Genomic DNA, 23,682 nt, shown 5'->3' on the forward strand with positions numbered 1-23,682 from the left:
ACAGCTTGCTGGAGGGAGGGGGACAGAATTCGGGAATGGCCAAGGCTGGCTGCTGAAGAGGGGGCTGGGAGAAGCAGGCTGATTGAGGCCAGCTGCTGTTCCTCTGTCTCAGAGATCTTTGGACTCTGCCCGAGGCAGGCTCACACCCTATTCTGGGTGACAGGGAGCCAGCAGAGGCTGCCTGGGGCAGTCGAGTCTTCTCCACCCAGCCTGACTCCCGGAACCCTCAGAAACCAAAGACCAGAGGACTCTCCATCCACCAGCTGGACAACTCCTCCCCATTGCCAGCCCCCACCCCCTGGCTGCTCCTGCCCCGGAAAGGCCTGGAGGAAGAGGCCAAGGAAACAGCCCTGCCCACTCTCCCTTGACCCTCCATCCACCCAGCATCGGCCTCTGAAGACCCCATGGCCCGGGCTCCCTGGGGCTGCTACCCCTGGCTTGTCCTACTCTGTGGTATGTGCATCCCCCGTCTCTCCCTCCCACGCTGGGAGGGCAGGTCCAGCTGGAGAGCAGTTCTGGCCTCTCCCCTCTGGGCTCAGAAAGGGTTGGAGTGGAGGCTGGGCCTAGGTTGTCTCTTTTTTCTTGGTTCCTCTCTCTGTCTTGAGGAAGAGGAACCCCAGGGCCAGTCCTGGGGCCCCTCAAGACTCATCTCAAGTCTGGTTTGGCCTCTTTCCATTCCCACCTGTTAAAGAAAAAATGATTCTGGCACTTGTTAAAAGAGTAAGGAAGATTTTATTCAAGACTATTGCAATAGGGGCGCTGCAGTAGGGGAGAAACATCAGGCTCAATTCCGAATACAGCAAAGATGGCTGAGGACTTCTTGTCAATGAGCAGAGTGAGGGGGTCAGTGGATGGAAAATTGCCAAGAGGAGACATCAAGGGTGAGGAGACGCCTGCTAAACTGACTTAATAGGATCCTTGCTGAAGGCAGGGTGATCAAATATCAAGGATGGGAGATGAGGAATTTGATCAGATATCAAGGTTGATGAGATACTAAGGGTGGGGAATTCTCTCTAAACTGACTTAGCAGGATTCTTGCTAAGACTGGGCGATGCAGGCCCAGTAAGGACAGGGTGGACTTGGAAGTCAAGGCCTAATGGAGAAGAGGGCTTGGAGGAGCCTAGCTAAAGTTTGGTCTTTGTCACCCTATGGTGTCCTGTTCGTACTCTTTAGTCACAGCTAAGTGCCCAGCTCAGCATCCTCCACATCTACTCCACCCTGGCCCTAGGGAGGCCTCCTTCCCTTTGCTCTGTTGCAGCAGGACCCTACTCACTCATTCAGTACCCAGTTCCTGACACCTCCCCAGTGTCAGGCCCCGTGCCAGGGACCACAGAGTTGTTCGGCTGCAGAGCCTGCCCTTGGGAGCCACAGCCCTGACCTCGGAGATCAGCAATTGGGGTGTCTAGAGGGACATGGGTTGGCTGTGTCTTGCTTCTTATGTTGGTGTTTTAGCGCCACCATTTTGCCAGAGATCTGTTCCTACAGAAATGAGTGTTCATTTTCTTAAATCAACAAGGTGGGTCTCATCTCTCCCTTGAGTTTATGTGACCGGGAGAGACAGCGAGGCAGGGCATTCATGGTGTTAGAACCCAGCGGGACTTGTTCCATCTGTAGCTCAACCCACTCAGAAGGGAAAAGTAGAGTGTCTCCCCAAACTCAGACCCCCATTACCTCTGGGGAGATTCCCCCCCTAAAAGGTGGGGGGCTGGAGGGAAGGCCTATCAGAGACCCCTGGACTTTCAGGGTGTGAAGACCCAGAGCCTGCAGGACTTAGCCCAGTGCCTGGCACACAGCAGGGGCTTAGGAAACGTTTGCTCAACGAATACCGGGCAACTCTTCCTGGGACACACCAAATTCGGGGCAGAGCCGCAACTGGAAACTAAGTCTCTAAACATTCTGTCCCTTCTGGGGCACCACCCTTCCATGGTTGGCTTTTTTGTACTCAGATGGCCTGGGTTCAAATTCCTGCTCTGCCACGGACTCACTGTGGTAAAACTTGGGCGAGTAACTAAACGTACCTGGGCCTCAGCTTCCTCTTCTGTGGAAATCAGACAATAATACCCATCTCCCAGGGTTGTTGCAAGTATCAAAAGAGATACTATAGGTAAATTGCTGAGTTCGGTGTCTTAGCACATAGTAGGAGCTCTTTAAATGCTAACCCACCTTTCCCCACCAGGGGACGATGTCAGCCTGGGATTGCCTGGCTTCTGTAGCCTGGAATGAGAGGCAGATATTTGGACTGTAAGAAATGGTAGAAGTGGGCCTTGAATTTAAGTAAACCCAATATATACATAATTAGATTTATAGAAGGGTAAAACGAAGGTGGGGTTATTATTTAGCGAGATCCTCTAGAGCATTTAAGAGAAAATCTGATTACAAAAATTTAATTTACACACAACTTTTCCAGTTCGGTAGATCCTGAATAGACCCAATTAGATTAGAAGGAAGAAATTGATTTAACGAGCACTAAAACCCATCCAAAAGTGGCGATCACTTGTCGATGAAACAGGTTTCTTTGATTGTGACCCAGGGTGCCATCCGATTCAGCCTGATTTCCTATGAAATGTAATTATTTTTATCCTCAAGTAAAGTTGGACAGCATCTCCTACTTCAAAGGGTGGAGGCCCTGCGGGGACCAGGAGCGGGGGGGTTGGGGGAACATGTTCCCGTGCTCTCTAGGACCTATCCAGTCTCCAAGTGACCCTGGACTTTTCTCCGTTTTCTAGCTTGTGCCTGGGGCCGCCCAAAGTCACTGGACCTGAGAGAGGATGTGAGAAACTGTTCAATCAGCCCTCCGGTGAGGCCCTGCCTCCGCCCCGCCCCCGCCCCGCCCGGACCCGCAGCTCCCACCTTCCTCCCCATCCCCCATGGGCCCAGCTGCTAGCCTCACCCTCTACCAGCCTTCCTCCTGATTTCCGGACTCTGGGGCCACTGTTTCTGATTAACCTCCCTCGGGGCGGGCGGCGTATTCTCAGGTGTCTGACATCCGCCCCTATCCCTCCCTCCCAGCCATTCCCTCGGCAGGCAGGCCATCTCCTTCCCTCCAGGCCTGAGCGCAGGCAGCTCCTGCCAGAGGGAGGGAGGAGGGGCAGCAAGGAGGGAGGAGGCCCCTAGCCAGCCTTTAGCTGAGGCTAGCTAGGCAGAGGCCAGGAAGAGGATGGGAGGAAAGAAAACAACAATTCTAGAGGAACGGGGAGGAGGGCGGAAGACAGAGGGCTAGAAGAGCCAGCGGAAGGTCAAGAGAGGGAGGCCTCGGGTGTGAAGACTGCGAGAAGGCCCAGCATATTGGAGCTGAAAGGTCGTCAGCTCCCTGGCTGGAGCCCAGAGGGATTCTTTCCACAGCTAGATGAGAGTATGAAAGAGCTTCTCCAGACAGGAGCAGGCCAGAAGGTGAGGGCTCATGGGAAGGTGAGGGCTCATGGACCTGCCGGCAGGTCACTAAAGTCTCAGGACAAATGGGATACATCCGCTTGCCTCGTCCACTTTATGAGACCACTGGGGCAGGCAGGTAGGTGGGCAAACCACATTATTTTTATGGTAAAATAAACATGGATGTATCCTGGAGTAGAAGGCAAAACAAAACAAAAAGCCCACACTTTTTATTTTTAAGATAAAATAACCTTTAACAAAATGTCTGGCTTGGAGACGATCTTTCTGGACAATGTCCCAAACTGCTGGGGCTACTCATTCACTCTCCTCTGCCATTTGGGACCAGTGAGTGGAAACTTGAAACAAGTCCCCGAGGTAGGGCTGCCAGGTGAAACACAGGACGCCCAGTTACATCTGAATTTCAGATAATGAATAATGTGTTTAGTATAAGTATGCCCCCAATAGTACTTGGGACGCACTTATACTAAAACATTATTCATTGTTTACCTGAAATTCAAATGTGACTGGGTGAGCATCCTGTATTTTGAGTTGCTAAACTGGCAACTCTACCCCAAGGTATCCAAAGAGGGGCCATCCCCTGGCCTGGCCCAGTGCCTGGGCTCAGAACCCTGCAGTTCTTACCCACCCCCTACCCCATCCCAGACTCAGGTCCCATTACTGTCACCAAAAGTCTCTCTCCAAGCTCTTAAACACCTCCATCTCCACTCAGGCCAGGCACCTTAGTCTAGACTAATCCATAACATCAGCTTCTGCCCCATCCCTCTCCAGGCTGGCCCAGCCTACCCAACCCCAATCCCTGCCTAAGGAGAGGATGGGGGGCCCGGCGACATTTTCTCTAAGCAATGTGTGTCTGTGTGTATGTGTGTCTTGGTGTCTTCCTGTCACCTGTCAGTACCTTCCAGTTACTGTGGTCAATACCACAGCGCAGCTCACAGCCCTCCGCCAGCAGATGCACACCCAGAATCTCTCTGCCTACATCGTCCCCGACACGGATGCCCACATGGTGAGAGATGGCTTCTCCCACCAACCACCCCCTCCCCACCCCGAGCCGGGTCTGGCCTAAGAGAACAGGCCACAAACAGGACGCTGTTAAGAATCGGAAGATGGAAGACAGAAAAAGGATTTGACAGGCAAAGGGAAGGAAGTGGGGAGCTAGGACACGGGCGTTTTAGGGCAACTGAAAGAATGTATTCCTTTACATAGGAGAGAAGACATTGCCAAATCTCCTTGACCTCAGGCAATGAAACTATAAACAACTTCAGAACGATTTTGATCAGTTCCTAGATGGTGGATCCAGAATGAATGTTTAGGATACCCCTGCCCTAGGAGGTTAGAATGTGGGCTGGGAACTGAATTAGAAAAACCCTGAGCTCCCTTCTGGCTCAGCCCTTCCCATCAGCTGATGGATGGAGCGCTGAAATGATCCAGCATCCAAGATTCCACAAGTTTGGGGTGTAGGCTGGGAGAGGGGAGCAGACAGGAAAGAAGATGGTCTGAGCCAGAACTGCTTTTCCCAAAGCAGCGCCCCCGCCCACCCATCCCACCTTTTCCCACCCTGGCTCCACCTCCACCCCATCCACCTTCCCAGCAACAGCCCAGCTGGAAGAGAAGGCATTTTCAGTGTCAATACGATTACTTGAATTCATTTTCCCACCTGCCGAAAAGGGCTAAGAAGCTTGGGTAAGTGTCTGAATTTCTCCGAGCCTCAGTTTCCTCTTCTGCGAAATGGGAATAATGAGATCTGTCTCCAAGGATTATGAGAACCCAAACACAATAATGTGTAAAGCTCTCTGCACAAGTTATTTATGATGTACCCATTGGGCTTGTAGGACTGATTGAAACTGACTAGACAGAAAGAACCAGGATGTGGTTGGGGGCCTTCCATGTGGGGTGTGACTCCATGAAGAAGGCTAATGACGGTGTTGTTGATTTCCTAGAGTGAGTACATCGGCGACTATGACAAGAGGCGTGCGTGGATTACGGGCTTTACAGGGTCTGCAGGTGACAGCCATTACCCGGCCCTCATTGTTTCTGGTGGGAGACCCAGAGCGGTCAGAGAGGCCCTGGTGTGGCTAGTTCTCAGCAGCCAGGAGACCAGGAGCGAGTGTCCAGAGGCCCCCGCTCCTCTCTCTGCCTCCCCCTTCACCACTCCGAAAGGGGTCACCAGGGCACACATCTCATAGCCCAGCCGGCGCTCCCTGGGCTCCATTTCTGGGACAGTTGCTACCTCTATATCTAGCCACTAGGAGCCCGCCAATTCCCTTCACACAATGGCTCGTTTGGGGACAAAGTTTTACTTTGCTGGTCCTTTTATGGATAACATCACCTCACGTGGCCAAATGAGACACAGACATGGAGGCCATTTATGGGGTCCCAGTTTTGGAATCGGCCTCCCACCTTGATCCTGGCCCCTTGAATGAAACCTAAACTTCCCTTGCTGATCCTTAAACATCCCTCCCCTGGGCTTCAAGCTGCCTGGCTTGCCCATCACGGGCCCTTCTTCTCTTTGCAGAAGTTGCTGGGTTTGGCCTCTCTGCCTGTCCTCAGCTAAGTCCCTGGCTTAGCGTTCCCATCAGCCACCGCACCCTCATACTGACTGCCACACCATCTTTGTGGAGAGTACCTACCTGTAGCATCGACTTTTGGGGATGGCCAAAAGCAGACCCCACTTGTCCCGCTAAATGCCCCCCTTAGGAAAGGGCCTCAAGGCAAAGCAGAGATGCCCAACTCAGGACACACTTCCAGCTACCTTCCCCCCCGCAACACTCTCTTTAACATCTCCTGCCTCACTCCCTTCCAAGGGAGGAGAGCAACTCTTTCCAGAGACCCGTTGTGACACTGTCAGAGCCAGCACCGCATTGCTAAAGTGCTAACTAAAGCCACGCTCTACACCTTCACCCTCCCCTCCAAGTTCCTCTGTTCTGCCCCAGGAATCGCCGTGGTGACCACGGGGAAAGCCGCTCTCTGGACCGACAGCCGCTACTGGACCCAGGCTGAGCGGCAGATGGACTGCAATTGGGAGCTCCATAGGGAAGGTAAGAGGGCGGCACGGGTTTGTCCCCCAAGCCCTGGGGCCCACACCGGCTTTGGGAAGGTACAGGTGAGGGGGGTGCATGCAAGGCCGTGCTGGGCCCCTGAGGTAAGCTCAAGAAATGTGGAGCCGTCCCTAATCTTTGAGGCGGATATCAAGGAGGACAGACGTGGAAGGACTGTCACAGGCAGAAGGCCGGCTGGAGGGCCCGGGGTAACCTCAGTGTCCCTTCTTGTCTTTCTCGCAGTTGGCACCACTCCTGTTGTCACCTGGCTCCTCACCGAGATTCCTGTTGGAGGGCGTGTGGGCTTCGACCCCTTCCTCTTCTCCATCAGTATGTTCTTCCCTCAGTCCCTGCATTTGTCCACACCAACGAGGGAGATTCAGGCCCTCAGGATGTAAAGAAGCACATCTTGGTAGAAGGAGGTGCAGGGTGACTCTAAAGATAGAGTGTTTGAACTTGGAGTTGCAGAATATTTTGCAACAAGGGTGTATTCCTGGATTGTGTAATGAAAATACATTTAAAAGAATAAACATAGATTTTTTTTTTTTAAGTCAGGAGTGCCGAAACCCAACCTAGAAGACTCAGGGAATCGTTAAGACCTAGCCGGTGGGTAGGCCGGGATGTCCTTAAACCTAGAACCATCCTCTGTGCCCTGGAACTCTAACAATCAGGGCACTAGAATCACTTGGTAGCCCTCTTCTGGAAGGCAGCTTGGAAGGGTCAAAGGAGTCGAGAGCGTTTCTGAGTAAAGAAGCACAGTCCCTGGGACCTCCCTGGCGGTCCAGTGGTTGAGACTCTGCGCTCCCAGTGCAGGGGGCGTGGGTTTGATCCCTGGTCAGGGAACTAAGAGCCCTCACGGCACACATGGCGTGGCCAAACAATTATTTTACAAAAAGGAGCACAGTCCCCCCCGCTCCCGTCCAGGAGCACAGCTCCCTGAGCTCCAGTGCCCCCGCCAGCTGGCCAGCCTGTCCCCAGGGTGCCGTCCTCGTGAAAATGCACCGAAAGGCTCCCACTTCAGATCTGGCTTCTTTGCCAGCCTTTCCAGTGGCCCGAACCTCACCATGCCTTTGGGCTGTGGCACTGAAGTTCAGTCAAACAGACAGGACCGAAAAGAGGGCCCCGCAGCCCCTGGCACTTAAAAGGGCGAGCTTAGCTAATTGACCATGGGCAGCACTGGGGCGGGCTCAGGGCAAGCTGAAGGAGGAAGGCGAGAGGGCACAGCCCAGGCTGCTTGAGCGGAACAGGAGGCAGAGGGGACAAGAACGAGCTTAGCCTGAGTCACCATTTTCCCGGAGGCATACACAGGCAAGGGACAAGTGACTCCTTCCTGCCTCTGCAGATTCCTGGGAGAGTTATAACGTGGCCCTCCGAGACTCTGACAGAGAGCTGGTGTCCATCACCGTCAACCTTGTGGACCTGCTGTGGGGGTCAGAGAGGCCTCCGGTGCCAAGTGAGCCCATCTATGCCCTGCAGGAGGCATTCACAGGTGATTCCTACGCCCGTTCTCTTTCCCACCTTGGGGGCAACACAGGTCCCCGCTGCTCCTAAGAGGTCCCAAAGCAATGGTTTCATGTGCACCTGAATAGTTTGGGATGCTTTTTTAAAACGCAGGTTTCTAGGCCCCATCCCCTCAGAGAGTCTGAATCAGAAGTTCCTCGAAGCATATTTAGAAAATGCTGGAATAAAGAGTGTCAGGATTTGAAGCAAGAGGGAACAGGAAGGGGGGAAACAAGGGAGTCAGAGAAAGATGAAAAACAACCTACCCCTCTGAAGAGAGAAAAAAAACATGATATGAGCTGCTTGTCTGGTAGTGAAGACTGGTTTGTATTGAATCATTCAGACCTTGACTTCTGGTCCTCCAGTGATGAGGAATTTAGATGTAAGATGGCTGGGGTCAGATGGGCTGGCATGGACAAAGGAAGCAAAAACTAAGCTCAAGCTCAGTCTGTGGCACAGATTAGGGTTCAAGTTTTCGCCGGACCGCAAAGGAAAATTAACGGACCCTCAAAATTCTAACATCGATAATCTTGACCCCGTTGACACCATCTAAATATGTCATAAAAGAACAGTATGTTCTATAATTCTTGTAAGTAGTAACTAAACTGACCGGACCCAGGCTACTAAGTATGAATCAATGTCTTGGCCACCACCAGCCCCTACCTCCCTAGGAATTCTGAACAAGCCCATAGACTTGGATTCCTAGAAACATTGGGCAATCTGAGAGGTCCCTTCCCACACACAGGTCTATGCACACTTCTTGTTTGGAAAGGAATCCCCAAAACAGGAGAGAAATGTCAACATAGCAAGTCTGATGAAACACGTCAAAATTGTGTCCAATTTGCTTTATCCATTCTGATGTAACTTGCAGAAACTTTCTGCATCTTGATGCAGTTTTTAAAGAAACTTGCTATCCAAGACCGTTCCATCATAAATAAAACTCATCCCATTCAGATAAAGAAGGGAGCAGTTATGTCAGGAAGAGGAGTGGATAAAGGGGAAAACCTTCCAGGGACTGGGAGAGAATTCACAAGGGTTTTATCACTTCCCACAAGTGAGAGGAGGCCAAGCCATCACAGGCTGCTAAGTCTTCAAGGAAAAGCCATCCAGAGCCAGAACTGGGTCTGGAAGCCCAAGAACAGAGTCTCTAAGCTCACAGAGACAAGAGAGACTTTCTCTCCAGCCACTCACAGGTTTTAAAGGGGGCAAAGAGCAAAGGGAAGAACATGAAAAGTTCAAAGATACCTGTGTGTATCAAGCAATTTAAATTGGCTTTCATTTGTGGTCTCAAAAATGTATCACATCCATGAACCTTGAAAACATAATCCTAAGTGAAAGAAGTCAGTGAAGGCCCCATATTGTAGAATTCCATTTGTGTGAAACATCCAGCGTAGGCAAATCCATGGAAACAGAAAGCGGATTAGTGGTGGCCGGGGCCCGGGGACTGGGGGGAGAGGCAAATGGGGAGAGACTGCCTAATGGCTACAGGGTTTCCTTTTGGAATGATGGAAATGTTTCTGGAATTAGATAGTGGTGGTAGTTGCACAATTTTGTGAGTTCTCTTTTTTTTTATAAATTTATTTTATTTTATTTATTTTATTTTTGGCTGTGTTGTGTCTTCGTTGCTGCACGCAGGCTTTTCTCTGGATGCGGCAAGCAGGGGCTACTCTTCTTCATTGTAGTGCACAGGCTTCTCATTGCTGTGGCTTCTCTTGTTGCAGAGCACGGGCTCTAGCCGCGCGGGCTTCAGTAGTTGTGGCACACAGGCTCAGTAGTTGTGGCCGGCGGGCTCTAGAGCACAGGCTCAGTAGTTGTGGCGCACGGGCTTAGTTGCTCCACGGCATGTGGGATCTTCCCAGACCAGGGCTCGAACCCGTGTCTCCTGCATTGGCGGGCGGATTCTTAACCACTGAGCCACCAGGGAAGCCCTGTGAATGTTCTTAAAGGCACTGAATTGTGCACTTTAAAATGGTTAAAATGATAACGCTTTATGGTATGTGTATTTTACCACAATAAAATAAGATAAACCTAGAAGAAGTATCCCACCCAAAGCTTTGGTTCTTGATGAACCGTTTTACCTGTTTGCATAAAGGTTTTTTAAATTGAATTATGTTGTTCATGCTAATCTCTCAGCCCAACTAGGACCCTTAATGCTTATGATCTTCTGCCAGCAAATTCCTAGCCCTGCCTAGGGACAGACTCTTTGGAGGGATTACAGGGAGCAGGAAAAAAAGATGAAAACCAAAGTCCTAGAACCAGGGTACAAGCATCCCAGAAAGGACAGCTCTGTGACACAGAGTTTAAGGACAAGTTTGGAGACTAACAAGGTTAGCAAGATAGTCCAATGTCTATACCAATGAAGAGTGTGAGCCATGTAGTCAAACAGACCTGTGTTCAAGTCTCAGTCCCGCCCCTTGCCAGCTATGAAAACCATAGATAAGTCACTCACCTCTCTGAAGCCTCAATTTCCTTATCTGTAAAATGGGCCAAGTAAGGATTAAAACAATGTACACAAAGTGCTTAGCCCAGACCCAAGTGGCTTTAGTAAGTGCTGGGGTTACTGCCCTTCAACTAGGGCTGCTCTCCTGATCTCTGTTTTGCATGCTTAGTTATTAATCAGAAAGTTATGCCAGATTTTCTATACACCAAGACACAATTCTACATACATTACAAATATTAGTTAATTCGGACCTCATAACAACGCTATTGAGGTAGACACTACTATTATAATCCATTCCCATTTTACAGATGTGCAAGATAGGACACAGAGGGGCTAATTTTCACAAGGTCACCCAGCAAGTCATGACGGAGGTAGGCTTTAAACCCAGACAGTCTGGGTCAAGAGCCCATGTCCTTAATGATTACACAAGTAAGAGTTTGGTTAAAGAAAGGGTTCTACTGCTTCTAAAGGAATGGAAAACTATTGCCCTAAGGGAGCCCTCTCAGGAACGGAGTGCCAAAGAGAAGGTAGATCCCTTATGCTTTCCTTTGGCTCTTTTGCTTCTAGGAAGCAGCTGGCAGGAGAAAGTATCTGGCATCCGCAGCCAGATGCAGAAGCATCGTGCGGCCCCAACTGCCGTGCTTCTGTCCGCACTTGAGGAGACGGCCTGTGAGTATAGATTTGTGGATGAAGGGGAGTGCCTGGGTTCCCCCCAACCCCCAAGCCTCCTGGGCCCTGCAGCACAGGACTCCTCCCCCAACGACCACTGACCCATGGGTTCTGAGAGCTCCGTGGTCATGGCCTGCGGGAACTAAGGTGAGGGCAGGAGCTCACGTCTGCTCACTAAGGAAACCAGGAAGCCCCGTGCAATCTGGGGCCAGCCCCCGGGCCATCAGAGGACCAGGAAACCACAGCAGCAAAGGCTTCTGTCTCATGAAGGGGAGGAGGCCCAGAAAACACCTCCCAACCTCCTGGCCACGAGCCCAGGGCACTTAGCTTCCCGGCTTTAGCACCCCGTGCAGCCCTATTCTATCCCATCGTGGCTCAGCGCTTCTCACCTGACCCCAGCTCTGGGCTTCGGGTATTCTGGGAACCCACCGACACCCTGTGCAGACTACTGGCTGGGTATCTGCCTTTCTCTGGGAGAAAGTGCCCCTAGCGCTCATTAGTGCTTCAAAGACCCTCCCCCACTCCGGAGAGACCGAGAAACATTCAGGGGCAGAGGATGCGGGCGTGTGGCTGTGGATCCTTGGAGGCCAAAGCCAACAGTAGGGCAAAGGTGTCACGTGTTCTTGCGTCAGGCAGGTCAGCCTCAAATAGTCCCCATCAATTCTCTTCCCCAGGGCTCTTCAACCTTCGCAGCAGTGACATCCCTTATAACCCCTTCTTCTATTCCTACACGCTGCTCACTGACTCCTCCATCAGGTAGGCCTTGTCCTTGGCTTGCCGTCACGGACTTCCTCTAACCCTTCACTGCCCCAACATGCAGCCTTCCCAGAAGCGGGGTGCCTGCCCCAGCAGGACCCTCGAGGAAGCCTCCGATCAGCTTTTCCTGACCCCCTTGACCTCTGTTCCCACGTACTCCAAATCTGGTCTGCTCAGCTGCCTGGCGCAGGCCTCCTCTGACCTCCAGGAACAAAGGGCCGCTGGTCTTTTGCACTGTCCTTAGATTCTCTCTGGACCCTCCCGGTCTTCCCTCTCCACCTAGGTTATTTGCAAACAAGAGTCGCTTTAGCTCCAAGACCCTGCAGTACCTGAACTCTAGCTGCACGGGTTCCATGTGTGTGCAACTCGAAGATTATGGCCAAGTCCGTGACAGCGTTCAGGCTTACACCTCAGGAGTCGTGAAGATCTGGATCGGGACCAGCTACACCTCGTATGGGCTCTATGAAGTGATACCCAAGGTGGGTTTGCCGGGCACCGTCCTCCCCACCCTCCAACAGCCCTGGTAAGTCTCAACCTAATGCGGGGTGGGGTGGGGACAGCCCCTGGTCCATTCTGGCAGTTGGTCAGTCAGCAGTGGTGCACTGAGTCGCCTTCTAGGGCTCCCCGGGAAGAGACAGAACATCTGTCCACAGAGAGCTCAGAGATTGTCAAGGAGGCTGGGGGAGTACAGACTGGTAGAGCAGAGGCTTTGAGGTCACCAAACCTGAGACTGAGAACTGGCTGTGCCATGACCCTGGACAAGTGACTTAGTCAACCCGGCCTCCGTTTCCTCACCTGTAAAATGGCACTAAGAGTCACAACCTCAAAAGAGTCACTCTGAGGAGGGTTAAAGGAGACAGTGCATGTAAAGCCCGGTGCCTAACGCATGGCAGGCGCTCAATAAGTGGTAGCTGTCATGATATGAGATGTGCAGGAAACGCACTGTCAGAACAGCCCGCGGCTGGCAGGGGCCAGGCTCGGATCCATCCCAGAGTGCTGCTGGGATCCAGGACCAGGGAGGGAGGAGGAAGGGAGGGAGGGAGGGAGGGAGAGAGGGAAGGTTAGGCTGAAAGGGAAGACTAAGAAAGCCCTGTGTAGTCAGAAAGCACACGTGGGAAGGGCATTGCCACTCCAGGAGATAGCAAGTCTCATCTGAGCTGGAATTTCCTGCCAATCCTTTTCAAACACCACCGTGCCCTAGAGAGGGCTCCCAGACCGCTTCCTCTCTGCCCCTCACAGGAGAAACTCATAGCAGACACCTACTCGCCAGTGATGGTAACCAAGGCGGTGAAAAACAGCAAGGAGCAGACCCTCCTCAGGGCCAGCCACGTAAGTCCATGGGCAGGCAGACACACGAGCCTCTGGGGAGCTCCCGGTCTGACGGGTTAGAAAGGAGACCCTGCCGGAGGAGCCTGAAGAAGGCCCTCAGTGAAACAGAGACGTGGACGCCAAACACCTGGGCGCCCACTTGTGCTCCACCCTGTTGTTCCCAGGGTGGTTCAGTGGTTTACAGCCTGGGCCCCGGAGCTATGGTATCTGAGTTCAAATCCTAGTTCCTCTACCCACCTCCTAGCTGGGTGACCTTAGGTAAGTCACTGCACCTCTCTGGGCCTCAGTTACCTCCTCTGTAAAATGAGGATCATAACTGTAACCCATAGCAGAGGGTTGTTGTGAGGATTAAAGATATATATCTACGTTGTATAGTATAAATAATATATAATAAATAACGTATGTTTAAGTATATTCATTGTAATACATAATTAATATAAATATATATAGTGTACTTCTATGCATTTATATATCTAATATGTACATATAAATATATAATAATTACATAAATATATGATACTTATATAATGATTATATAGTTCTATACGTATAAGTATAATTATGTAATTATGTATTTTTAATATATTGCTTTGAGCACTGCCTGGCACATTCCAAGTCTTAAATAAGTGTTAGCTATAATAATCCCTTCACCCCAGGGAGAGGATGGCTTGCCCCTTTGGATAGTCCTGTTAAAATTAGGATACACTGCCTCATTTTTGAAAACTTTTCTTGTGGAAAATTTTAAGCATATACAAAAGTAGAGGAAATAGCATAATGACCCCCATCACCACCACCCAGCTTCAATAATCATCAACTCAAGGCCAATCTCATTTCCTCTACAACCCTACATTCATTATCTCCACTCCCCGTCCTCGGCTGCTGGACGATTTTAAAGCAAATCCCATCTATCATATCTTTTCTTCTATCAACATTTCAGTATCTCTGACAAGAACTCTTTTTAAAACATGACCACACTCTGATCATATATATAAACATTAATAAGAATTCCTTAATATCATCGAACAGCCAGTAAGACCCCCATGTTTTTAAAGCTCAGCTCCCAGAGCAGTCCCCCCATCTCCTCCATCCCTGAGCCCCGGCTGAGACCATTCCTTGGCCCGCCTCTCTGCCTGCCCTGCTCCAGGTGCGGGACGCTGTGGCTGTGATCCGATACTTGGTCTGGCTGGAGGAGAACGTGCCCAAAGGCTCCGTGGATGAGTTCTCAGGGGCAGAGCTGCTGGAGAAGTTCCGAGGGTGAAGGACCACAGCCATCCTTTTCGGCTGACTGTCTTAGCGCATGGGTGGGGGCAGGGAGGGGGGATTGGTCTCCTTACGCGGGAAGGAAGACCCTCCTTGTATCTGAGGGCCCCTCTGGAACAAGGAGTGACAGGTTCTTGGGTGGTCGTGGTCGGGAAGCTGGGCAGAGGTGTTGGATGACATTCCCCAGCTCTGCGGAAAGTGGGACAACTTGAAGGGCCACAACCCAACAGCGCCCCCTAGTGTCTGCTTCAGGCCAGCTCAGGCCAGGTAGGACCTTGGACCACTTGAGAGTATCAGGTTGGGGAGGGAGGTTCCCTGAGGGCACACTTAGCCCAGGATGCTGCTCCGGAGTTGAGGGAGTTTTCAGATACAGGGAGCTAGGTTTCTTCGCTCTTGCTTTACTAGGAACTCACTTTGGGACACAGGCCTTGGTTTCCCCATCTATAAAATGGAGGTAGAGGAGGAAAAATTGGCCTCTACAATCTCTGCTTCTCTGACCTTGAGTGGTCTATGAGTGACGGGTCAGGGCTTGGGAAGTGACAGGAGGTGGGACTGGGAAGGCCAAATGGAGCCTGGCTGAGGTAGAGGCAGCCGCCACCTTCACTTGCCCTTGTTGGCTATCCTGGGCCCAGCCTAGTCCCTGAGCCCATTCATTGATCATTCCTGCCTTGTCCTTTCCAGAGAAGAAGAGTTCTTCTCCGGATCCAGTTTTGAAACCATCTCTGCGAGTGGCCTGAATGCTGCCCTGGCCCACTACAGGTACTTCAGAAGAAAGAATTTTCTGGGGCTCCGTGGAAGACCTGAGTCCACATTTAAGCTCTGAGGCCTTTAGCATTGTGGAGGCTGGAGGTGGGGAATGGAGCCCAGTCAGGCGTTGGGAGTCTCCTTTGAATGAAAATACGAGTAATCTCCCTGCCCCAGAGGCTGGGACTTTGTGAGCACTCTGGACGGAAGGATCTGGAAGGGAGATGGTGGGGCTGCTGCTGGATGTTTTTCCTTGGCTTCCTGTGAGTTATTTAATTCCTAAAGCTCACAAGCACATGGGGAGAAGGGCCCATTCACTCTGCCTGAACCAACCAAGGTGGGCCCAAGATGTAGGCTGGCCAGATGTTTGGCTCCGTACAAAACAAACACCTGCAGGCCTGCCTGATGCAATTTGGAGGTGGGGGGTCGAGCCAACCAGAGGCCTCAGCCCGGCAAGGGCAAAGCAGGGAGAGGGCAGACACCCCCCAGTGGCTGGCCTGACCCATCCCAGAATTCCCTCCTCCAGTGTCCCCAAGCCTTCAGCTGCCTTAGCCCAGCCCCTTCTCCCTACTAGAGAGTAACAGGGTAGGAACTCCCCAGCCCTACCAACTCCTGCTCTCCAGCTCCACCCTCGGGTGCCCTCTCTTCCTGTGCCCTGGCTTCTTGGGGCCCTCTGCCCAGAGGTGGCAAGAAGTTAGAGAAAGCCCTAGACTCAGCATCTGGGTCCAGGCCCAGCTCCCTCACAGCTTTCCCTCAGGGTCTTCTGTGAGCCCTTTCTCTGCAGACCTGTTTCTCCTGATGTAAAAAGAGATAGCTCAGCTGGGTGCTCATTAAAGTTTTCCCATCTCCCACATTCGGGGCTCTTTCCTTTCTCCCCTCCCTGGGGACCAGGGCCTTGCTCGGGGAGGTGCAGGATGAACAGATGTGCGCTGAGGACGTTCGCAGCAGGAGCTCAGTAGTCTCCCAGGGCCCTTTGGGGGATGATGGCTTCCCCAAAGGAGTTAGCTAGAAGGCCGGCCCCCAGCGGGGAGGAGGTTCCTCTGCTTTCACTCAGGACCTCCACCTCACCCAGCTCAGGGTCAGGCTGCTCCTTTCTCAGCGTCTCTCCCCTTCCCAGCCCCACCAAGGAGCTGCACCGCAAGCTGTCCTCAGATGAGATGTACCTGCTGGATTCCGGGGGACAATACTGGTATGTACTCCCCACGCAGCCCTGGCCCGGCTGTCTCAGCTCAGCCAAGAGCCAGCCAAAGCTTTCCCTTCCTGGGCATGGATCCTTCATCTGAGAAAGGAGAGGCCTGGACTGAATGTGCCTGAGTATCCTTCCCATTTTCACACGTTGGGGTCCCTGCCCGGTGGGCAACAGACAGAGGCCAAAACAGTGGGGATGCCCACAGGTGCTGCCCTGTGAGAATCAGGAAGACTCCCCTTGTGCAAGTAAAATGTTTTTTAAGCCCGAACATTATTACACAGTCCGAACAGCCACGCTCAGCAACCCTGCCTGGCTGTACAAACACAGCGCCCATATTCTCACCCACTCATGCACACCCTGGACATGTCCCGCACACCACCAGCATGATGCATCGTCCTCACCACCTCTTCCCTCATTGTACGGTGAGGTGACCATGTCATGGGGAGCGGGGGCAGGATCAGGCCTTCAAGAGCAGTAGGCAGGTGAGTGAAGCAACCTCAGGGGACACATGCAGCACAGCTGGGACAGGGCACACCCATCAGCATGGGGATGTGTCTGCGAGTAGACATGTGCGTGTTCTTCTGAGTGTGTGCACAACCACAGATGGGTTATGCGGGGGGCGGGGCACTGTCCCGTGCTCCAGGACCCCACAATCTGTGTGTCCACTTGTGTGCTCTCATTGAAATTAGTATATACCCATTCAGTGAATGGCATTTCTTTGGATGTGGTACCTTTGTGCAGTGCACAACCTGAACACCTGGACATGACAGCCATGCAGAATAGACCAAGCCCATTCATTCACATGGGAGCTGAGCTGAGGTGGGCTGGAAGATTTTCCCTTCTCATCTAGGAAGCAGGTAGACTGTGGGAAACTTAGAGTGGGGGATAGAAAGGGGTGCGCTGAACTGATGGAGGAGCAAGGAATAGTTTCCCATCCTCTATCCTGTGGTCAATGTGCTAATGATAAAGGCCCTACACTTAGCCTTAACGGGGCTCTGGGAGCCAGCCTGGCAGGCGCTCAGCCTAGCAACCTTCGCAGTCACCGGCGTGGCGCTGTGTATACTTGAGATGGCCAGTGTGCGAAGGGGAAGTGAATTCTTGGGGCGTTGCTAGATTGGGGCGTGCTTCAGCAGGGTGAGGCCGGGGAAATGGCCATCTCACTTCCTCTTCTCTCCTTCTGAAGAAGTCGGCCACGCCCTGTGACCTGCTCCCAAGGAGGAGTCCCTAGGGCCCTGGGATCATTCCTCCCTGCCCCCACCCCCGGGGGTGGCCACAGCGGGCATCCTGAGGGAACGGCTGCAGCTGGTGGTTGGGAGTCAGACTCTTTGGCTTCTGGCAGCTTCGGTTCACTGGGACTCTGAGCAAATCCCTGGGGCAGATCCATGTTTACAATGGAGAGAACTGTGTGGAGTCAGTGCTTGCGCCAGACCTGGCCTCACTGAGGCCCGGAGAGGGAGATGGCCTCATGGCCTCAATTGCCTCACCTGTGAAATGGGGATAATGACGTCTGCTCTGCCTCCCTCCCTTCTATAAATGGCAAATAAGTATATGAATGTGTGAGAGTGTTATGATCTCTTTGGACCTCAGTTTCCCCATCTGTAAGAATGGGACCATCCCTTCCTACCTCCTAGGAAGCCTGGAGGAAGCCTTGATTTTAGAGCCAGCCTGGCCCAAGGAAACCCAGATTTACAAAACAACCAAAATGGCTGGTATGGGGGTAGAAGATGTATGTGGGGAATTGGGACTCTCAGAAAACATAGTGATTTTGAACATGATAGCTTTGCAGAGCCCCTTCATGCATAGATGCTGAGTTTGGGAATTGCATGATGGCAGCCATCTTCTTCCTTTCACCTCCCTCCCCACCCCCATCCCAGTCCTGCCACTCAGACCCCAGTGGAAAGCACTCGGGAAGCACATGGCCACGATCCCTACCCCGAGGTGTTCAGAAGAGCTGGACATGTTGATTGTCCTTCTCCACAGGGACGGGACAACAGACATCACCAGAACAGTCCACTGGGGCACCCCCTCTGCTTTCCAAAAGGTAGGCATTGGACCACATTTCCCTACCCACATTCACCCAACGGATACCCAAGCAACCACTCCGCCAAGAGCCATTTGATTGTACAGAGGCTGAAACTGAAGCCCAGGGAGGTTAAGTAGTTTGCCCAAGGTCACACAGCAAATTAGTACCAGAAAACCCAGTGCCCCCAACTACTTCCCCAGAGATATTTCAGGCCCCCAACAGGGCCTCAGCCCAAGCTTATCATCATCCCATTTCAGTAACTCAATGAAAAAATATTTTTTAGTGCTGTCTGTGAGCCTAGCACTGTGCTGAACAGAAAAGAGGAAGACAGACAATCCATTCCAGGGGGAGAGAAAGGCACCAGCAAAGTCTCAGAGGTGGAAAGGAGCTGGCGGTTTTCAGGAAGCAGCGAGGGCTGGTCCATTTGGGGTCGAGGCAGGGACATGGTCTGGGGGCCTCTGGGGGCCTCTGGGGGGCTGGAGAGCAGGGGGCCACATCTGTGCATTCAGCAAGTGGACTGTGGCTCAGACACTGTGCCAGAGACAGAGAGAGAGAGAAAACAAACACTGGTCAGGCCTCAAAGAGCTCAGTTCAGCTGTTAGATCCAATGCCCCAGGCTATCATGCTCAAGATGACAGGCGTGTGTGCGTGTGTGTGTGTGGGTGTGTGTGTGTGTGGGTGTGTGTGTGGTGAAAGGGACTCACCACATCGCCACAGGGAGTGACCAGGAGAAGAGGCCACTGTCAGCCCACCTCCCTCCCTCTTACCACAAGGTAACAGCCCCGACAGAGCAAGGCCGACCTGCCAATTATCAGGCCTCAACCCAACCATAAGGCCTTAAGAAAACTAAAGGGTGATCATGATAATGGCAATGAAGGGTGCTGACCTCTATTTGAGCATTTAGTCTGTCGGGAGCACCCGCCATGCACGAGTCTACCTAGTTCTCCCAACAACCTTATGAGCTGGTACTATGACCGTCCCATTACAGACCAGGAAACTGAGGCACAGAGCAGTTAAAATCACTTGCCCAAGGTCAGATTTGTGAGTGGCCATGTCAGGATTCCAGCCCAGGGAGTTTGCCTCCCCAACCCCCACCTACAAGCGTCCCTGTGGACCAGCCAAAGGGAGCCACACGGACCAAGCCCCAGCTTTGGGCAGGTCCCCCTCGGTCTCCTCCGGCCATCCTCCAGAACCCGGGTGACCACGCATGAGCAGGCACTCCTCCCGAACATCTCCCCACCCAGGCCTGGGCCCACACACCACATTCCCTCGCCCTCTCCCCGTCAGGAGGCGTACACCCGCGTGTTGATAGGAAGCGTTGATCTCTCCAGGCTCGTCTTCCCGGCTGCTACATCAGGTGGGTTTTGCAAACCAGGCTGGACCAAGAACCTCAGGCCCTGATTTCACTGCACTCAGACCCTGGGAGGCCAGTGGGGCAGGGATTATATCATCATCGCATCCACTGTATAGATAAAATCCAGCCCAGAGAGAGAAAGTGACTTGCCCAAGGTCACACAGAGGGTTCGTGGGAGAGCCAGGCCTTGAGCCCAGGCCTCCTGTCTCCTAGTCCAACTCAGGAGCTGAAGCCGGAGCTCAGAGGTGGGGGCGGTCAGTGTGGGCTGCAGGGGTCACGGGAGGATTCCTGGAGGAAGTGGGTGTCTTCACAGATGGGGAGGTCCAGGTAGTGGGTACGACATACAGTATACTGGAGATAGGGCATGGTTACCTGCCTCTCAGGGGGCCCTCTCCTCAGGCACCATCCTGGTGGTCGGTCTGGAAAAAGAGAGCAGGAAGGGGCAAAGTCAATAGTCTGGGGTCCAGCCAGCTGACCAGAGGTCATCTCTCTTCCAGGGCGAATGGTGGAGGCCTTTGCCCGCAGAGCCCTGTGGGATGTTGGCCTCAATTATGGTCATGGGACAGGCCACGGCATCGGCAACTTCCTGTGTGTGCACGAATGTAGGTATCTCCTCAGCACTCCCCTGGAGTCCCCCCTCTTATGAAAGAGGTGGAGCGTTTCACAGGTGTGGAAATGACCAGGACCCACAGAGGTGCAGCGACCCATGCAAGGTTACCCAGCTGGTGGGGAGTTGGTGCTCCACAGGGTAAGTGAGAAATGCTGGCAGCTGGCCACTCCGCTGGCATTTAGGACGGCCTCAGAGAGAGGAGAGGCAGGTCAAGGCCCAGTGGCTGACTGGCATAGACCCCAGAGGAATAAAAGCCAGAGCCAATCTGGTCTGTACCAGTCGCAGGTAGACGGTGACGCGGTGGACACACGCTGCTAGGGGTCCCAGTTACCTACTCTTCCCCGGAACCTGCTAGTTTCCAAGCTGGTGAGTGCAGGAGAGCTGACACTGTCCCCGACTCTCCCTTTCCAGGGCCAGTGGGATTCCAGTCTGGCAACATTGCCATGGCCAAGGGCATGTTCACTTCCATCGGTATGGCTCTCGGGGCTCCTCCAGGACTGCAGTCTAGGGCACGCCAGCCTTCAAGGAGCACAAGCCCACACAGGCCCGCCCCGGCTCCACCGCTGTGCTCCCTCACCTCCCCACTCCCAGCCCCGAACGGGTTGTCCCACTCTAACCCCAAGCCCCCTCAGCCCATGCCCTCACTTTGCCCGTGGGAGTTGGTTTCCAGCTGTACATCCAAACTCCAGAGTCTCCATTCAAGTGCCAGGGTAACAGGACAGTGGCACACAGGGAGAGGGGAGTGCCTCCAGGACCCAAGTGGGCTCTTAAGTCTTCCCCGCTGGGTTACAAGGGAGGGTGGGGAATCTGAAGTCTGGCAGTGGCCTCCGAGTAGCCACGGGGCATCTAACAGGTGCTGGGTCTGCCCAAGCCAACAGCCGGGGGCAGCTAGGCCCTCCAGCCACTCCTTAGTCAGCGTAGGAAACCTGGGCTTGGGTCCCCTCCCCTACTTAATGTCACCAGCATCTCTTGTGTCTCCCAGAACCTGGTTACTATCAGGATGGAGAATTTGGGATCCGTCTTGAAGATGTGGCCCTCGTGGTAGAAGCAAAGACCAAGGTAAAGTGCCACTGAGGCGGGCTGGATGTGTGGACAGCGTGGCGGTGACTCTGGGCTGCATGGGGGGTAAGGAAGGTCAAAGGAGAATTTAATGTAGGGTCATTAATTTATTTGGAGTCTTCCTTAGTGCCAGAATAATTCCATAAATCAGTTTCTCAAACCTGTTTGCACATTAGAATATTAGAATCATCTGGAGATTTTTTTTAATGCTAATGCCCAGGTCCCACTCCAAACCAAATGAATCAGTATCCCTGCCCTAAATCATTTGTTCTCAATGCACATAACAATCACCAGGGGAGCCTGTTAGGTATAAAGATTCTGTATAATAACAACCAAGATAAAATACCTAGATATAAACTTAAAAAGACTTACACGGAGAAAATCTCTACTGAGGGACATAAAAAAGATTTAAGTAAATGGCGGTCTCTGGAAATAAGCCTCAGTATTATGAAGATGTCATTTCTCCCTAAGTTAATCTATAAATTCAAGGCAACCTCAATTTCAACACTAGCTGGATGCTTTTGTAACTTCACAAAATGATAGTAGAGTTTATTTGTAAAAATAAACATGCAAAGATAGCTAGGAAGATTCTGGAAAAGAACAATAAGGGAAACTAGCCTTTGCAGATATCAGCCCACACTACGAAGCAGCCATCACTAAAACAGTAAGACACCAGAGATGGGAAAGACGGAACAGTGGAACAGAATAGTCCAGAAATAGACCCTCTAATTTCCATAAACAAGATGGGAATTTAGTTTACTATAAAGCTGGTGCTTCAAAACAGTAAAGAAGAGGAAGATTGTTTAATAAATGGGCAGGGGGGACAAGTGGCTAATCATTTGGTGGGGGGAATTAAACTGAAGAACCCCACTGTTACACTAAAATAAAATTCCAAATGGATCGAGGTTTAAAGGTGAAACCATAAAAGATCTAGAAGGAAACCTATCTGAATTCATTTATAATCCCAGGGAGGAAAGGGGCCTTTCGATGTTAAGACTCAGAAGTCATGAAGAAAAAGATCGATGATTCTGACTCAATTAAATAAAAAACATCTATATGGGAACAATACCATATACAAACGCAAAAGATGTATGACGAGTATAGCACGTATGTCAGAGAAAGGGGGAATGTCCTTCTTTTACCACAAGCTTTTAAAAATCTAGTAAGACAGAAACAAGGAAAACGGGGAAAAAATGGGCAAAAGACGTAAAGAGACAATTCACTAAGATCAACACAAATGGTCCATAAATGTGAAAAGATGCTCAACTTTATTCTTAAAGAAATACAAATCAAAGTGACAACAGAATACCATTTGACTGACAAAAGCGAAAGACTTTGATGACACCCAGTGCTTGTGAGTTTGCGGGGGGGGAAAGAACACTCTCATACATTGCTGGGGGACGTACAAACTGGTACAACCTTTTGGGAGGGCAGTTGGATAATATCTATCAAAGTACATATTGAAAATGCCTATACCTTTTGTCTCAGCATTCCCACTTCCTTCTGGATATAGTCCCAAAACGTCCCTTGGTATAAAGATGTTTATACGATGATGTTGATTGTAGCAGTGATGGTAATAGTTTAAAAAAATGGAAGCAGACTAAATATCCATCATTGGTTAAATAAATTATCATCTGCACACTATGGACCCTTAGAAAGAGTGAGGTAGACCTCCCTGTGCTAATATGGAGCACTCTCCTAGGTTTACTATGGCAGTGGGGCGGGGAGGTGCAGAAAAGTGTATAGTGGGATCCATTTTGCGTGAATTTTTAGAATATACACACATATATATACTATATGTGTCAAAAATGTTCTCAGGAAGGAAACCAGGCAGGGAGGAGACTTTCCATTTTTACTGAGTATCTTTTTGTAGTTTGAATTTTCTCAGCACAGACATGCAAGAGCTCTCTGGGAGATGGGAATTATGGGCTATTTCTTCTTCTTTATATTTATCTCCATAGATACATCAATGGATAGAAACATAGAGATATGGATAGACAGAGAGCTGTAGATAGAGATGGAAATCAGATAGAAAGATATAAAAACCTAATACTTACCTTAAAATTATTTAAATGTAGGTTCCCAGCCCTGCTCTGGAGATTCTCACTCCAGTGATCTGGGGTGTGGACCCCAGAATCTATCTACATGTTTAACAGGCTCCCTTGGCGCTCTGGAGGCACACACTTTGAAAAACACAGGCCTGGGCTTCCCTGGTGGCGCAGTGGTTGAGAATCCGCCTGCCAATGCAGGGGACACGGGTTCGTGCCCCGGTCCGGGAGGATCCCACATGCCGCGGAGCGGCTGGGCCCGTGAGCCGTGGCCGC

General features: G+C 51.6%; 1 protein-coding gene across 1 annotated transcript in view; it reads left to right on the forward strand.

The window, feature by feature from the left end:
- Nucleotides 1-249: 249 nt before the first annotated feature.
- Nucleotides 250-23,682, forward strand: part of XPNPEP2 (X-prolyl aminopeptidase 2) — a 25,293-nt gene continuing 1,860 nt past the window's right edge. The window contains exons 1-19 of the mRNA XM_007103033.4: nt 250-453; nt 2,727-2,797; nt 4,283-4,393; nt 5,328-5,391; nt 6,321-6,425; nt 6,669-6,755; nt 7,768-7,914; nt 10,933-11,034; nt 11,709-11,790; nt 12,074-12,269; nt 13,030-13,119; nt 14,264-14,373; nt 15,061-15,138; nt 16,241-16,312; nt 18,293-18,353; nt 19,623-19,692; nt 20,187-20,291; nt 20,711-20,770; nt 21,282-21,358. Of these exons, the coding sequence (XP_007103095.1) occupies nt 405-453; nt 2,727-2,797; nt 4,283-4,393; nt 5,328-5,391; nt 6,321-6,425; nt 6,669-6,755; nt 7,768-7,914; nt 10,933-11,034; nt 11,709-11,790; nt 12,074-12,269; nt 13,030-13,119; nt 14,264-14,373; nt 15,061-15,138; nt 16,241-16,312; nt 18,293-18,353; nt 19,623-19,692; nt 20,187-20,291; nt 20,711-20,770; nt 21,282-21,358 (1,737 nt within the window). The 5' untranslated portion in view covers nt 250-404. The remainder of the gene's footprint in view (nt 454-2,726; nt 2,798-4,282; nt 4,394-5,327; nt 5,392-6,320; nt 6,426-6,668; nt 6,756-7,767; nt 7,915-10,932; nt 11,035-11,708; nt 11,791-12,073; nt 12,270-13,029; nt 13,120-14,263; nt 14,374-15,060; nt 15,139-16,240; nt 16,313-18,292; nt 18,354-19,622; nt 19,693-20,186; nt 20,292-20,710; nt 20,771-21,281; nt 21,359-23,682) is intronic.

Source organism: Physeter macrocephalus, chromosome 21, assembly GCF_002837175.3.
Source record: "Physeter macrocephalus isolate SW-GA chromosome 21, ASM283717v5, whole genome shotgun sequence".
In the NCBI taxonomy this organism is placed as follows: Eukaryota; Metazoa; Chordata; class Mammalia; order Artiodactyla; family Physeteridae; genus Physeter; species Physeter macrocephalus.